We start from the raw sequence: 16879 nt of genomic DNA on the forward strand, positions 1-16879 counted from the left end.
AAAAAAAAATGTTCCTAAGAATGGTACTTAGTCAGGTAAAATGGACTACTATTTTAGCCTACTACTTACCAAGGCTCATCATTTCACACATTTTCTAAATATATCTTCTTGTAACTCCTTGATTCAATATCAAACTGGCCTCCAGAAAAACATTCGGTTGATACATTCCATTTGAATTTGGTCAATACATTTTATTTACAATTTTGAAAAGAGATTACAATTCATTATTTAAATGATCCATTCTACGAATTTTGTCCTCTGGTCTTTAAACATACAGTACATTATGTGTCATGACATATACATGGAGAAAGCCTGTGATGTTTATTACACTATTCATGGCCATCAGTAAATGAATGGCTGTAGCACTATCTACAAAGAGTAATTTCTCTCATCATTGCAGCGGCACAACTTATCAGGTTGTTGTCTAGAGCAGTGTTTCCCAAACTCAGTCCTGCCCCCCCATCGGGGTGCACGCTTTGGTTTTTGCCCTAGCACTACACAGCGGATTCAAATAATCAAAGCTTGATGAGTTGGTTATTTTAACTCAGCTGTGTAGTTCTAACGCAAAAACCAAAACGTGCACCGGGGTGGGGGGGGCTCAGGACTGAGTTTGGGAAACACTGCTCTATACCATGAGGATAACAGGGAAGAAATAGATACCACACACACATACATATGGACCAGGACTTCCTATCCTAACACGACTGAGACAGACAGGCACACTTTACAAAATGAAAACCATTCACAGTACCTTTCTATCAATCTAGCTGGAGTTCTGTACACGACACAAATGGTTATACATAACAATCTAATGGATTCTCTAGTGTTTTGCCAGCAAAACAGCAATCACTTTCACTCACAAGAATAACAATGATTGATATGTGCTATTACAGCAGAAGACCTAATATTGATTACCCCATCTTCTGTATTTATGACAAAAATATATTAAGTCTACAAACAGCTTGTCAACACAGTCTTAGGTGGGTAAATGTGTAAAAGTGCAGGCATTAGAAGAACAAAGGTTAGAAAATAAATTTTTCCCCACTTAGGGAGTACATTTCTGTTTAGATGTATAAATAGTTTTACATATTTAGAGCTTGGTAATATATTTATATTTGCTTTCTGTTTTAAGGAGTTAAGTGAAAAAGTTTGTTTTTAAAAGACTACTTTGTAATTACTCGGGACTGAAATATAGTCGTAAGATGAACAGTACCTGGAAATGGAAACGCAAATGGATTGTTTTGGTCAGATACAGTTAATATAACATTAAATTATATTGCAGATTTCTTGTAAAATACAATATTTTGTGTCTGCTTTCTATACATTGTAATTTTTTGGCTCCAACATTTTCTGCATGTGGAGAAAATGTGGTGACCAGTAGAATTAAGTTCAGATGGTACGACGCTACCTTATTTGAAACGTATTTCATGTTGATCATTTCTGGTGTTTTCCTACTTGTTTAGCTAATTTATTTTGAGGGTGAACAGATCAATAGAATGATTTTGAGGGTGAACAGATCAATAGTATGATTTTGAGGGTGAACAGATCAATAGTATGATTTTGAGGGTGAACAGATTAATAGTATGATTTTGAGGGTGAACAGATCAATAGAATGATTTTGAGGGTGAACAGATCAATAGAATGATTTTGAGGGTGAACAGATCAATAGTATGATTTTGAGGGTGAACAGATCAATAGTATGATTTTGAGGGTGAACAGATTAATAGTATGATTTTGAGGGTGAACAGATCAATAGTATGATTTTAAGGGGGGAACAGATATGCAGCTCAACATGAGACAGAGTGGATGCTTAAACAATGCAATCACCCTCAATGCCTCAAGTGCAATCCAGCATTCACATAACAATTGACAACAAATGCATTGTGACATGTAAGTCATCAATATATATATACAGAATGATCAGGAAGGCAGGGCCCTCTACAGTCTGTGTTTGATGTAGCCTAGCCGCGTCGGCGCAGTACTGCTCTCGGGTTTCCGCTGCCGTGAAACTTCAGCCACTTCACTCTTCTTTCCGACAGTGGTCGTGGTCCACAGCGATTAGAGAGAAACGTCCTTTCTCCCTGTAGTACAAAACAACATCCCACCTTGGCACACTTTGCATCAGGTAAGTAGGGTCATTGGTATTGAAGATTGGAGTCCCATGCGATGTACATGCAACAATCCCAGGAGATCTGGAGTTCTAGACCCCCCTTGTTTTCCTCTCAGGCATGTTCAGGAGCCTTCTTAACAGACCATGAACACCTCCCACACCACTCATACAGTACATGGTGCATGTCTCTGCCTGTGTCTCTATTTGTTCCCATCCCCCTCTCATCATCAATAGAGGTGATGAGGATAGAGGAGTCCCTCACATGAAGCCGTCAGTGGGTCCATAGGAGAAGCCTGGGAAGGCTCCAGCTGCCTCCTTGATGCTACTGGTCACCAGCAGACCGTCCGTGTTGCACAGCGACGAGGTCACAGGGAGGTGGGTGAACTCTGGGTCAAAGTGCCTGAGATCCGTGGGCCCGCTCTGTGAAAGCCAACCAACCAGAGTAGTGTATTAGAGACGGGCTCCGAAACACAAATCATCAAATTCACATTTCACACATTATAAGGTAATTGTCAATGTCTCCTTTCTCCTGAAGTGTGCACTTGTTCACTACTTCCCACAAACGAAAAGCATTGGATTGGGGGAGGTGTGGGCTAAAGGGAGTTTCCCTATCTACAGTATAAAGTCTTCTGATAAATGTACGTACCACAGAGGGAATGTAGGGTGGTGTGATCTTCCTGGCCATCAGGTCATCCCAGTTGATGGGTGAGAAGAAGGTGTGGCACTTCAGCTCCATCTACAGGTAAATAGAAACACTACATCAACCCACTGGTACAGTACAGTAGTACTCGTACAGAACAACCTTACTGACACCTTGCTAGTATTGTTTTATGTCTTGTATAGTACATTGATTCTATATTAGGCTGCTGAGGGGAAGCAGGCTCATAATAATGTCTGGAACGGAGCAAATGGAATGTCATGAAACCATGGAAACCATGTGTTTGATGTATTTGATACCATTCCACCTATTTCGCTCCAGCCATTACAGCAATTACCACGAGCCGGTCCTCCCCAATTAAGGTGGCACCAACCTCCTGTGATATTATATATATATATATATATATATATATATATATATATACTTACAAAATCATCTTTCACTCCCAGCCTCTTGGTGCGGTCCTTTTGCAGGAGCCCCTCCAACAGTTCCCTGCCTGAGTTGGACACGTTGGGCTTCAGTATCAGAGGCTTGTTCAGGATGTTGTCGTACATCTCTGCTGTGTTACGACTGTAGAAGGGTGGCTATGGAGGGAGACCAAGAGCAAACATGTGTACATGCTACTTAGTCAAACTCCTAACACACCAGGCACCATGATTGTCAGTGTACTTGTGATTTATAATTACATTCTCTATATTGAACTGACATAGTGTCAAAGTATGTATCCCAAATGGCACCCTATTCCCTTTATAGTGCCCTACTTTTGACCAGGGTCCATATGGCTCTAGTCAAGAGAAGTGCACTACATAGGGAATAGGGTGCCATTTGGGATGTATCCATTATTGAATAACACATTTAGATGCATTGTGAAAACTGAAAGATGACGAAAAAAAGCTGGAAAAAAGCATATGGATGACTCACCAGTCCGTAGAGCATCTCGTACAGCACCGATCCCAGGCACCACCAGTCCACTGTGCGGTCGTACGCCTGCTTCTGCAGCACCTCGGGGGCCAAGTACTCTGGCGTTCCACAGAAGGTTGTGGTGGTTCCAGTGGGTGCCAGGCCCTCTTTGCAGAGGCCAAAGTCTGTCAGGACAATGTGTCCCGTAGAGGCTAGCAGGATATTCTCAGGCTTCAGATCTCTGTGATGGGGAAGAGAGGGAGAGGGTTATGAAACAGGCACCCAGATAAATACAACATTTATTTTTCTTGTCACATTAATTTCCTAGTATCCCTTAGGATTCAGTCGTTTTATCACTAGCTAGGTTTCCATCCAATTGGAGACAGATTTTCACGTGAATATTCTCCAATCTTCAAAAAGAAAATATGTGCATTCTCCCACCAGCGGTGTTCCCACCAAACAGAATCGATGCAGATAAAAATCAGTGCGTGATGACGTAGTGCACACATAATGTACTTTTTCCACTTAAGTTTTCATGTACTGAATAGAAATCTAAAGATCAGTGTATCGTTAAATAGCAAATGTGTCACGACTTCCGCCGAAGTCGGCCCTTCTCCTTGTTCGGGTGGTGTTCGGCGGTCGACGTCACCGGCTTTCTAGTCACCACCGATCCATGTTTCAGTTTCGTTTTGTTTTGTCTGTATTACACACACCTGGTTTCAATCCCCCTATCATGTTCCCTATTTAACCCTCTGGCATACAGTTCTGTTCTGTCCGTGATTGTTTGTGTCGTTATGTGCTAGTATGTTTGTTATTATTCCTATGTGGTATTTTGAGTAAACTCCGTTGTGTTGCTCAACACCTGTGTCCTGCGCTTGACTCCGCTACATATCTGCACACAATCGCTGACAAAATGTGTCTACTCTTGGCACTATGCTCTAGCCAACAGCTGGCATAGATACAGTTCAGGTAGGTGAGTCTACATGATTATTATGGATAAGAGCATTGCTTCATTTTAGCCAGATCCTGCCGGAATAGAATCCGGCACCTCTCCGTTTTGGACTGTTTCGTTCCGGAATTTATTTGACCGGATGCGGTACCTGTTGTGGGATGAAAATTTGTAACTTTTTTGCAATGTAAAAGTTATAATAAACGCAATCAATGTTCATTCGAGTTGTGTCTTCGTTAATTCTCCACACGCTTCATAATGTATTTTCTTATATATCCGCGCAAGGGTTCTGGACGAGCTACAACACGCCTGATGAATTGAAATACATTTTCCAAAGTGCCAGAATTGCTGCTGTCTGTTCAGAAAGAAATGAAATAATTCAGAATATCCTACAACACCAAAGGAAAGCCAAACATGTTACCACAGAGGATAAATAGCTTATTTTAAAAATAGCCTAGCTGTGGAGTATAGCCCAATAACAAGGCATGTCATACAGTCAGGAACGCGCGGCAGATCTGTCAGCTGTAGGATACCAAAATACTTAATCAACATCCAAATATTGTTTTACAAATTAAAACGAGAGAGAGGCTTTGGCACGAGCGCATAACGCCATCACCAGCAAGCTGCATGCTCATCATTGGGTGTGTCAGTAAAACTGGAAAGCATTTTTAGGACTATAATTTCCTCATACTGTAGCATAAAATAAGTCTGCACACGCCTAGGCTATTGATGGATTCAAGACAAGGTAGTTTTCATTGATCTCAGTTTGTCAGTGTCAAAGTAGCCACTCAATTCGACCAAGTGTGTTGTATTATGGATACGAGGTCGAATCATGACGTCAGTGATCTTCAGGTCGGAAAGTCGGAGCTCTAGATAGAGGTCAGAGTTCCCCACTAGGAATTCCGAGTTGGATGACAGTTCAAAACCAAATTTCCAATGCGGAGCACATTTTTTTTCTCCCGATTTCCCAGTTGTCTGGAACGCTCGGAAGTCGGCTATTTCCCAGCTCCCAGTTCCCAGTTTTGAATGCGGCATTAAAAAAAAGATTACTCCTAAATCTCGTCATGTAAAATGACGTAGAATTGCATGAAATGCGTTTATAAAAGGACAAAAATGTCCCATGTGTGCAACTTGTGTAAGTGTCTCTTCTCTACTGCTCTATGTCACTACGCAAATGTGATGATAAGCATTAAATTACTTATTATAAAGGTGATTTGTTTTTCTTCTCATGCGTTCCGGTACCTCCGTTTCCTAGGCCACCCCCCTCTCCCGCTCCCTTTTTGTTCCGACTCTTCCCGATTTTACAAATTAAGCACTGGATAAGACTGAAAATATTTGTCAAACAGCAGCAAAGCATCGATCATCATGTTACCAGAATAATTCCCTCGATATGTATTGGAAAGGAGCATCAAGATCACCGTGCACTTTCACCTGGTGAAGTTCATCTCAATTTATTTAATCTAGCCTAATAAACGGCATGGTTTCCCGGACGTAGTGGAACTAGGACCACACACCATGTCGATATGATGCATGTTATATCAATATTTGCGCATTAAGGCGTTTCCACATCCATTTCTCGCATAATTCATTTTACAGACACAAAAAGATCCCACCATGTCGAAATGATCTTTCGGCATTTATTAAATTGTACCGAAACTTCTTGTTTCCGTCACATCTGCTGTCCTGATAAAAATGTTTTTATTTATTTCATTTTTTATACAGAAGGACTTTACTCAAATAAAAAATGTGGATGGGAAACGTGGTTAGTGATGTAATGGTTTAAAAAAAAAGGTGGGTAAACGATGATCGCCGTTCGTGGTGAGTAAAGTAACGCTTTCTATACTTTCGATGCATTTTTGCACAAAAGGTGAGTAAACGCTCAAGCAAAATAAAAAAATAAAAGTGGGTAAACGGTGTTTACCTTCCACTACGCCACTGGTCCTTATTCACTAGACCTAGACCATGGTTTCCCAAACTCGGTCCTGGGAATCCTCTTGGGAACCCTCTTTTATGGCAAAAACCAGACTACATACTATGAGTGGTATTTTCCCGGCCATGTGCTATTACATATGGCCACCACCAGGGGTGGTGTAGGATAGGATCTTAGTTTGTACCTGTAAACAATATGCAAGGAGTGGAGGTATCCCAGAGCACTGGCGATCTCTGCAGCGTAGAACCTGGCTCTGGGTTCTAGGAACACCCTCTCTCTCTGTAGATGGTAGAACAACTCTCCTCCATTCACGTAGTCGAGGACAAAGTAGAGTTTGTCAGTAGTCTGGAAGGAATAGTGAAGCCCCACCAGGAAAGGATGTTTGATATTCTTCATCAGGACACTTCGTTCCGCCATGATATGCTTTTGCTGGATGAGGGAGGAGGAGGAAGAGAGCATACCATTCACGATGACAGTAGTCCAAAAGACACCTCAGGCCAACTGAGCAAGCAGCTGAGTGGTTGTATGTATTTGTGGCTATTGCAGTTTGCTTGAAGTACTGATTGTGTGTTTTAATAGCGAAGACCAGTAAAGATTCACCTCTTTCTTCTTCAAGATGATTTTCTTCTGTAGAACCTTGACGGCGTAATACTCGTTGCTGTCCCGGTGACGAGCCAGCAGGACTTTCCCAAAGCTCCCTTTGCCAATGATTTTCAAGTAGTCAAAATCACTTGGTTTGATCGCCAACTCCTCAGCTAGAGAGCTTCTGGGGAACGTCAGGCACATCTGGGAAAAAGGAACGGAGAGGAGAGAGGTAAGAACAACCATCTTGGCTCTGGATTAAATGATCTATTCACACCCATGTGAATCTTACAGTATATGTCCTAAATGGCACCCTACTCCCTATATAGTGCACTACTTTTGACCTGAACCCTATGAGCTGTGGTCAAAAGCAGTGCACTATGGGGGGCATATGGTGCCATTTGGGTGGAACTCTTTCTGTCTGCCCCAAAGGCCAAGCCAAGTGTTGTGCTCACCGGATTCAGAAGTTCATCATCATCATCCAGCTCTTCATTCTGGTTCTCATCGATCTTGAGGAAGTCAACTTCAGAGCTGAGGAACGAACAGAGAGAATGTTAACTTTAGGACGTTAAAATGGAATCCTTCGCCACTGATGATTCTCTGACGTTATTTTGACTGATACATTCATTTGCAACTTTTAGGGATGACATGAGATTTTCTAGAGTGTATAAATTATAATAGTAATACTTGGCTTGGCATTGAAAGCCAGTATTTCAATTACTATGATTGGTACCCACTTTGGAAGCTGGACATTGCGATGCCTGTGACTGTTGGTATTTCAGGTGAACAAGGCTGAGTTTTACAGTGATTACAATTAGCAAATAGAGAAGGTTCTATCTGTCATTTAAGTTCATCTGACCAATAAGGACAAGCAAGCTAAGCCTTTCAATAAGGGTCTTTACTAACTCATAGAGACAATAAGGGTCTCCACTAACTCCTCATAGACAATAAGGGTCTCCACTAACTCCTCATAGACAATAAGGGTCTCTACTAACTCCTCATAGACAATAAGGGTCTCTACTAACTCCTCATAGACAATAAGGGTCTCTACTAACTCCTCATAGAGACAATAAGGGTCTCTACTAACTCCTCATAGACAATAAGGGTCTCTACTAACTCCTCATAGACAATAAGGGTCTCTACTAACTCCTCATAGACAATAAGGGTCTCCACTAACTCCTCATAGACAATAAGGGTCTCTACTAACTCCTCATAGACAATAAGGGTCTCTACTAACTCCTCATAGACAATAAGGGTCTCTACTAACTCCTCATAGACAATAAGGGTCTCTACTAACTCCTGATAGACAATAAGGGTCTCTACTAACTCCTCATAGACAATAAGGGTCTCTACTAACTCCTGATAGACAATAAGGGTCTCTAACTCCTCATAGACAATAAGGGTCTCCACTAACTCCTCATAGACAATAAGGGTCTCTACTAACTCCTCATAGACAATAAGGGTCTCTACTAACTCCTCATAGACAATAAGGGTCTTTACTAACTCCTCATAGACAATAAGGGTCTTTACTAACTCCTCATAGACAAAAAGGGTCTCTACTAACTCCTCATAGAGACAAAAAGGGTCTCTACTAACTCCTCATAGAGACAATAAGGGTCTCTACTAACTCCTCATAGACAATAAGGGTCTCCACTAACTCATCATAGACAATAAGGGTCTCTACTAACTCCTCATAGACAATAAGGGTCTCTACTAACTCCTCATAGACAATAAGGGTCTTTACTAACTTCTCATAGACAATAAGGGTCTCTACTAACTCCTCATAGACAATAAGGGTCTCTTCTAACTCCTCATAGACAATAAGGGTCTCTACTAACTCCTCATAGACAATAAGGGTCTCTAACTCCTCATAGACAAAAAGGGTCTCTACTAACTCCTCAAAGAGACAATAAGGGTCTCTACTAACTCCTCATAGACAATAAGGGTCTTTACTAACTTCTCATAGACAATAAGGGTCTCTACTAACTCCTCATAGACAATAAGGGTCTCTACTAACTCCTCATAGAGACAATAAGGGTCTCTACTAACTCCTCATAGACAATAAGGGTCTCTACTAACTCCTCATAGAGACAATAAGGGTCTCTACTAACTCCTCATAGACAATAAGGGTCTCTACTAACTCCTCATAGAGACAATAAGGGTGTCTACTAACTCCTCATAGACAATAAGGGTCTCTACTAACTCCTCATAGACAATAAGGGTCTCTACTAACTCCTCAGAGACAATACGGGTCTCTACTAACTCCTCATAGAGACAATAAGGGTCTCTACTAACTCCTCATAGACAATAAGGGTATCTACTAACTCCTCATAGAGACAATAAGGGTATCTACTAACTCCTCATAGAGACAATAAGGGTCTCGACTAACTCCTCATAGACAATAAGGGTCTCTAACTCCTCATAGACAATAAGGGTCTTTACTAACTCCTCATAGACAATAAGGGTCTCTAACTCCTCATAGACAATAAGGGTCTCTAACTCCTCATAGACAAAAAGGGTCTCTACTAACTCCTCATAGACAATAAGGGTCTCTACTAACTCCTCATAGACAATAAGGGTCTCTAACTCCTCATAGACAATAAGGGTCTCTACTAACTCCTCATAGACAATAAGGGTCTCTTCTAACTCCTCATAGACAATAAGGGTCTCTACTAACTCCTCATAGACAATAAGGGTCTCTAACTCCTCATAGACAAAAAGGGTCTCTACTAACTCCTCAAAGAGACAATAAGGGTCTCTACTAACTCCTCATAGACAATAAGGGTCTCGACTAACTTCTCATAGACAATAAGGGTCTCTACTAACTCCTCATAGACAATAACGGTCTCTAATAACTTCTCATAGACAATAAGGGTCTCTACTAACTCCTCATAGACAATAAGGGTCTCTAACTCCTCATAGACAATAAGGGTCTCTACTAACTCCTCATAGACAATAAGGGTCTCTACTAACTCCTCATAGACAATAAGGGTCTCTACTAACTCCTCATAGAGACAATAAGGGTCTCTACTAACTCCTCATAGACAATAAGGGTCTCTAACTCCTCATAGACAATAAGGGTCTCTACTAACTCCTCATAGACAATAAGGGTCTCTACTAACTCCTCAGAGACAATAGGGGTCTCTACTAACTCCTCATAGACAATAAGGGTCTCTACTAACTCCTCATAGACAATAAGGGTCTCTACTAACTCCTCATAGACAATAAGGGTCTCTACTAAGTCCTCATAGAGACAATAAGGGTCTCTACTAACTCCTCATAGACAATAGGGGTCTCTACTAACTCCTCATAGAGACAATAAGGGTCTTTACTAACTCCTCATAGACAATAAGGGTCTCTACTAACTCCTCATAGACAATAAGGGTCTCTACTAACTCCTCATAGAGACAATAAGGGTCTCTACTAACTCCTCATAGACAATAAGGGTCTCTAACTCCTCATAGACAATAAGGGTCTCTACTAACTCCTCATAGACAATAAGGGTCTCTACTAACTCCTCATAGACAATAAGGGTATCTACTAACTCCTCATAGACAATAAGGGTCTCTACTAACTCCTCATAGACAATAAGGGTCTCTACTAACTCCTCATAGAGACAATAGGGGTCTCTACTAACTCATCATAGACAATAAGGGTCTCTACTAACTCCTCATAGACAATAAGGGTCTCTACTAACTCCTCAAAGAGACAATAAGGGTCTCTACTAACTCCTCATAGACAATAAGGGTCTCGACTAACTTCTCATAGACAATAAGGGTCTCTACTAACTCCTCATAGACAATAAGGGTCTCTACTAACTCCTCATAGACAATAAGGGTCTCTACTAACTCCTCATAGACAATAAGGGTCTCTAACTCCTCATAGACAATAAGGGTCTCTACTAACTCCTCATAGACAATAAGGGTCTCTACTAACTCCTCATAGACAATAAGGGTCTCTACTAACTCCTCATAGAGACAATAAGGGTCTCTACTAACTCCTCATAGACAATAAGGGTCTCTAACTCCTCATAGACAATAAGGGTCTCTACTAACTCCTCATAGACAATAAGGGTCTCTACTAACTCCTCATAGAGACAATAGGGGTCTCTACTAACTCCTCATAGACAATAAGGGTCTCTACTAACTCCTCATAGACAATAAGGGTCTCTACTAACTCCTCATAGACAATAAGGGTCTCTACTAAGTCCTCATAGAGACAATAAGGGTCTCTACTAACTCCTCATAGACAATAAGGGTCTCTAACTCCTCATAGACAATAAGGGTCTCTACTAACTCCTCATAGACAATAAGGGTCTCTACTAACTCCTCATAGACAATAAGGGTATCTACTAACTCCTCATAGACAATAAGGGTCTCTACTAACTCCTCATAGACAATAAGGGTCTCTACTAACTCCTCATAGAGACAATAGGGGTCTCTACTAACTCATCATAGACAATAAGGGTCTCTACTAACTCCTCATAGACAATAAGGGTCTCTACTAACTCCTCATAGACAATAAGGGTCTCTACTAACTCCTCATAGAGACAATAAGGGTCTCTACTAACTCCTCATAGACAATAAGGGTCTCTACTAACTCCTGATAGACAATAAGGGTCTCTACTAACTCCTCATAGAGACAATAAGGGTCTCTACTAACTCCTCATAGACAATAAGGGTCTCTACTAACTCCTCATAGAGACAATAAGGGTCTCTACTAACTCCTCATAGACAATAAGGGTCTCTACTAACTCCTCATAGACAATAAGGGTCTCTAACTCCTCATAGACAATAAGGGTCTCTTCTAACTCCTCATAGACAATAAGGGTCTCTAACTCCTCATAGAACTCCTCTAACTCCTCATAGACAATAAGGGTATCTTTTCTAACAGAGATAATGAAGTAGCTGTTGACCCACTAAATACAGCATGCACATTTTAGTATTTTAGCAGTTGCTCTTATCCAGAGCGATTACAGAAGCAATTAGGGTTAAGTGTCTTGCTCAAAGGTACATCAGCAGATTGTTTACAAAGTCGGCTCTGGGATTGTGACCGTTCGGTTACTGGCCCAATGCTCTTTACAGCTAGGCTACCTGCAGGCCTATCAACTTCCATTGCAACATGACAATAATATGACGAAAAAACAGCAGTGAAAGTATAAATATGTATCAAATAGTCCTGGATATCTTTTTGACAAGTTTGCAAACATTAAGCCTCTCTGTGTGTCATTTCATCTGCTTCCCATGGATCAGACTTGTCTATAGCATGAACAGCCCAGATTCAGACTGCTGTAAGCATCTAGCATCTGGAGAGGGTAACCCATTCAAATAGACGGTAACAGACTAACATTTCATGTTATATTATCTATTCACAAAGCTGTCTGCTGCCTGAGGGGATTTCACAGACACTCTGACACAGCCCTAATGCTTTGTCTAAACGCAAATATGCCACGCACGCGAATGTAACTTTCATATAGGCGAGAACACATTTTTCTAATACAAAATATAGACTTACTTGTACACAGTTTAGGAAAATTGCACCCGGCTGTATTTTGAGAAACACAGGAAATGTGGAATAGAATGGTCCAATGGAATTCCGAGCGCAAGGTGAGAAAATGTGTTGTAGCCGAGGAAACGGGTGAAAACAGCCGGGTGCAACTTTGCTCAACTGCACACAGTAAGTGTATCTTTTCTATTTGAAAGATTATTTTTTGCTTATATAAAAGTTAATTTACAAAGGTTTCCAAAACCGTATCGCAACTGAGGCTTATTTGTGTTTACACAGAACGTTGGGATTAAACAGAACGTCGTGATTGTAGTAGTTCATGAGGGAGCCAGCTGTTATCAGTACCATCAGCTGAGAATCCTAAGAGGGGTCGGCTGTAAGCTGGGTATACCCCACTTGGGTTCTTGAGAGCGACTGAAGAGGGTAGACAAGGTGCTTGGGAATTTTCCACTGAGCCAGACCCCCACCTGGCCGCTTGCCAGGCTGTTGAGAACAAACCATATTATGTGGTGAGTGCTTAATTGTATTAGCCAGCATCCCCGTCTAGGGGACACTGGGGATTTGCAGAAAAGGTGCTTAGGCAGCGGAGAGGCCATGGCAGGAACACACTTGACATGGAATAACTATTCTTACGCTGGCTTTGCCTGCTTGGCCCCAGATTACTGCTTTGATTTAGAACGCACGGCCAGAACATTCATGATAGTTATGTCACGTGAGGCTTATTGGATTGGAAATGTACAGTACACTGACTAACCTGTGGGTAAACCTATACAATTATAAATAAACACATTGGCCTAATGTAATGCTGTGGGAAGTGGAGGAACTGACGCACAGAGAGGCCTAATGTAATGCAGTGGGAAGTGAATGAACTGACGCACAGAGAGGCCTAATGTAATGCAGTGGGAAGTGGATGAACTGACACACAGAGAGGCCTAATGTAATGGTGTGGGAAGTGGAGGAACTGACGCACAGAGAGGCCTAATGTAATGCAGTGGGAAGTGGATGAACTGACGCACAGAGAGGCCTAATGTAATGCAGTGGGAAGTGGAAGAACTGACACACAGAGAGGCCTAATGTAATGCAGTGGGAAGTGGATGAACTGACGCACAGAGAGGCCTAATGTAATGGTGTGGGAAGTGGATGAACTGACGCACAGAGAGGCCTAATGTAATGCAGTGGGAAGTGGAGGAACTGACGCACAGAGAGGCCTAATGTAATGGTGTGGGAAGTGGAGGAACTGACACACAGAGAGGCCTAATGTAATGCAGTGCAGATATTGACTATTTGATAAATATTTATATTTTCCCAAAAAGTTTTTTGTCATATTATTGTCATGTTGCGATGGAAGTTGGCCTATATAATATCCAAACATCTAATTTTTGGACATACAAGTGTGCCACATAATACTTACTGATGACAGGTATGTGGGTTTGACACCAGCTTCGAGATTAAGTCATTCAGACCCATTTTCCTCTCCTTGATAAAAGCTGCAATACAAAAAGAGGCATTTACTTCAGCTGGGTGCCCAGAGAATACAACGTCACTGATCAGATTGAACATTGCATTTCAATATACACTACATGTGTATGTGGACACCTGCTTGTCGAACATCTCATTCCAAAATCATGAGCATTAATATGGAGTTGGTCCCCCCTTTGCTGCTATAACAGCCACCACTCTTCTGGGAAGGTTTTCCACTAGATGTTGGAACATTGCTGCGGGGACTTGCTTCCATTCAGCCATGAGCATTAGTGAGGTTGGGCACTGATGTTGGGCGATTATGCTTGGCTCGCAGTCGGTGTTCCAATTCATCCCAAAGGTGGGGTTGAGGTCAGGGCTTTGTGCAGGCCAGTCAAGTTCCTCCACACCAATCTCAACAAACCATTTCTGTATGGACCTCACTTTGTACACGGGGGAATTGTCATGCTGAAACAGGAAAGGGTCTTCCCCAAACTGTTGCCACAAAGTTGGAAGCACAGAACTGTCTAGAATGTCATTGCATGATGTAGCGTTAAGATTTCCCTTCACTGGAACTAAGGGGCCCGAACCATGAAAAACAGCCCCAGACCAGTATCCCTCCTCCACCTAACTTCACAGTTGGCACTATGCATTGGGGCAGGTAGCGTTCTCCTGGTATCCGCCAAACCCAGATTCGTCGGTCGGACTGCCAGATGGTAAAGCGTGATTCATCACTCAAGAGAATGCATTTCCACTGCTCCAGAGTCCAATGTCGGCAAGCTTTACATCACTCCAGCCAACGCTTGGCATTGCACATGGTGATCTTAGGCTTGTGTGTGGCTGCTCGGCCATGGAAACCCATTTCATGAAGTTCCCGACGAACAGTTATTGTGCTGACGTTGCTTCCAGAGGCAGTTTGGAACTCGGTAGTGAGTGTTGCAACCGAGGACAGACAGTTTTTACACGCTACGCGCTTCAGCAATCTGCGGTCCCATTCTGTGAGCTTGTGTGGCCTACCACTTCGCGGCTGAGCCGTTGTTGCTCCTAAATGTTTCCACTTCACAATAACAGCACTTACAGTTGACCGCGCAGCTTTAGCAGGGCAGAAATTTGATGAACTGACTTGTTGGAATGGTGGCATCCTATGACAGTGCCACGTTGAAAGTCACTAAGTCTACTGGCAATGTTTGTCTGTGGAGATTGCATGGCTGTGTGCTCGATTTTCTACACCTGTCAACAACGGTGAAATAGCCAAATCCACTCATTTGAAAGGGTGTCCACATACTTTTGTATATCTAGTGTACCTATAGGCTATACCATTGCAAAACTGGGACAATGATACCTGGGAAACCATAGCCTACATTTCGTCACACAGGTCAACATAAATATCTAGCCAGACTAAAACTGTGCAAAATTATCATGTCTTTTTTCGGAGCTGCAAAATGATGCTGGAAAAGATTCCGTTATAACGCATTATTTGCATAATCTTATCGTTACGCAACACAATATTACTGTGTATAGCCTACCCCTTTAGGCGACCGCCGCGTCGCATAGTGAAATATATCGCTCAAATCCTATATCAACATAGGCCTAAATAGTGCTACAAGTGAACCATATATAGGGACAGCTTATTATCAATTGAGATATGTGCGCAATTCAATGTTTAATTTGGTGCATGCACTCCCATTGCCAGTTAAGCAAGTTTTAGATCGAAGGCATTGTCTCGTGTATGCGGTAGGCTACAATAACAACCCTCGAAAGAATATACACCAATAGACTATTCATCAAAAACTCTCGATCCAAAGCATACCGATGCATAATTCCATTCAACAGCACAATGCAAGCCTAGAACCTAAATCAAAACATTGAACTCAGAATAACAGTAAAAAAAAAATGCCTACCAGTGAGAACTGACACAATTCCCCTCATCTTACAATAAGACAAGTCGCATGGAGCCTCGGTAACAGCCATAGTGAACAAAAATATAAATCCACTTGGGAAAAAACTGTTGAAATAAAGAGCTCCGTTATGGAGAAGACACGCTGGTTGCCCTAGAACCAAGTTATCCACTTCATGCGTACAGAGAGAGCCCTGCCCGCGAAAACGATCCGTCTTAAACACCTACCCGGTGCGCTGAGCAGCCAGTTATTATGTACGGAACACGTGGTTTGTGGAGGAGAGGCACACTGACATCACTTGGTTACCAAGCAACTGTCAGCGTCAGTGATGTAACTGGATCGCGCAGCTCCATATCTTGCCTGCAGGAGGCGAGGGATGACGAGAGGTGTGTTGCGCTCCATAGGTGGTGAGCAATGACTGTACCGTGGAGCGGAACACCCCACTGCTAAATCCTATCTTTTTTTTTATTCATGGAAAGATACTGCTGGCCATAATCTCCCCAGAACCTATAGGATTACTGGCACTCCGGATCGGTTTATAATGACAATGGATATAATCACAAGTAGCCTGCATAGACCCACTAGTGCTGAGCAATTAACCGAAATTTCGGTTTATTTTTCGTTTTTTTTTTTTTAACTCATTGACCGACGTTGGTTCAATAATTTGAATAATTGAATTCCATTTCGTTCGTTTTTTTTCGGTCAGCTGGATGTGCAGTTTCTGTAGATATAAATCAGATGAAGCCTTAATTGTGCGATGTAGGGGCGGCAGGTAGCCTAGAGTTTAGAGCGTTGGGCGGTTGCTGGCCCATTATAAATCCCGAGATGAGAAGGTAAAAATCTGTCGTTCTGCCCCTGAATAAAGCAGTTCACCCACTGTTCCTAAGCC

The 16879-nt window shown here is 42.0% G+C and overlaps 1 protein-coding gene across 1 annotated transcript; it reads right to left on the reverse strand.

The window, feature by feature from the left end:
* Positions 1-532: 532 nt before the first annotated feature.
* LOC120022563 (serine/threonine-protein kinase Sgk1-like) lies at positions 533-16063 on the reverse strand. The gene is made up of 9 exons (XM_038966523.1): positions 15994-16063; positions 14046-14121; positions 7585-7660; positions 7148-7333; positions 6732-6976; positions 3690-3909; positions 3197-3352; positions 2757-2846; positions 533-2530 (listed from the first exon to the last, which is right to left on the reverse strand). Exons 1-9 carry the CDS (start codon positions 16061-16063, stop codon positions 2369-2371), a joined length of 1281 nt encoding a protein of 426 aa, XP_038822451.1. The 3' UTR covers positions 533-2368.
* Positions 16064-16879: the final 816 nt, after the last annotated feature.

Source organism: Salvelinus namaycush, chromosome 27 (assembly GCF_016432855.1).
Source record: "Salvelinus namaycush isolate Seneca chromosome 27, SaNama_1.0, whole genome shotgun sequence".
In the NCBI taxonomy this organism is placed as follows: domain Eukaryota; kingdom Metazoa; phylum Chordata; class Actinopteri; order Salmoniformes; family Salmonidae; genus Salvelinus; species Salvelinus namaycush.

What these genes read in the sequence shown, in the direction of transcription:
- LOC120022563 (XM_038966523.1), bottom strand. Translation starts at nt 16,063, where the DNA reads ATGGCTGTTACCGAGGCTCCATGCGACTTGTCTTATTGTAAGATGAGG. An exon ending in TCATCTTGAAGAAGAAAGAG is followed by an intron (nt 6,977 to 7,147) that starts GTGAATCTTTAC and finishes TCCCTCATCCAG; the next exon opens with CAAAAGCATATCATGGCGGA. An exon ending in CACCCTACATTCCCTCTGTG is followed by an intron (nt 2,531 to 2,756) that starts GTACGTACATTT and finishes TGGCTTTCACAG; the next exon opens with AGCGGGCCCACGGATCTCAG.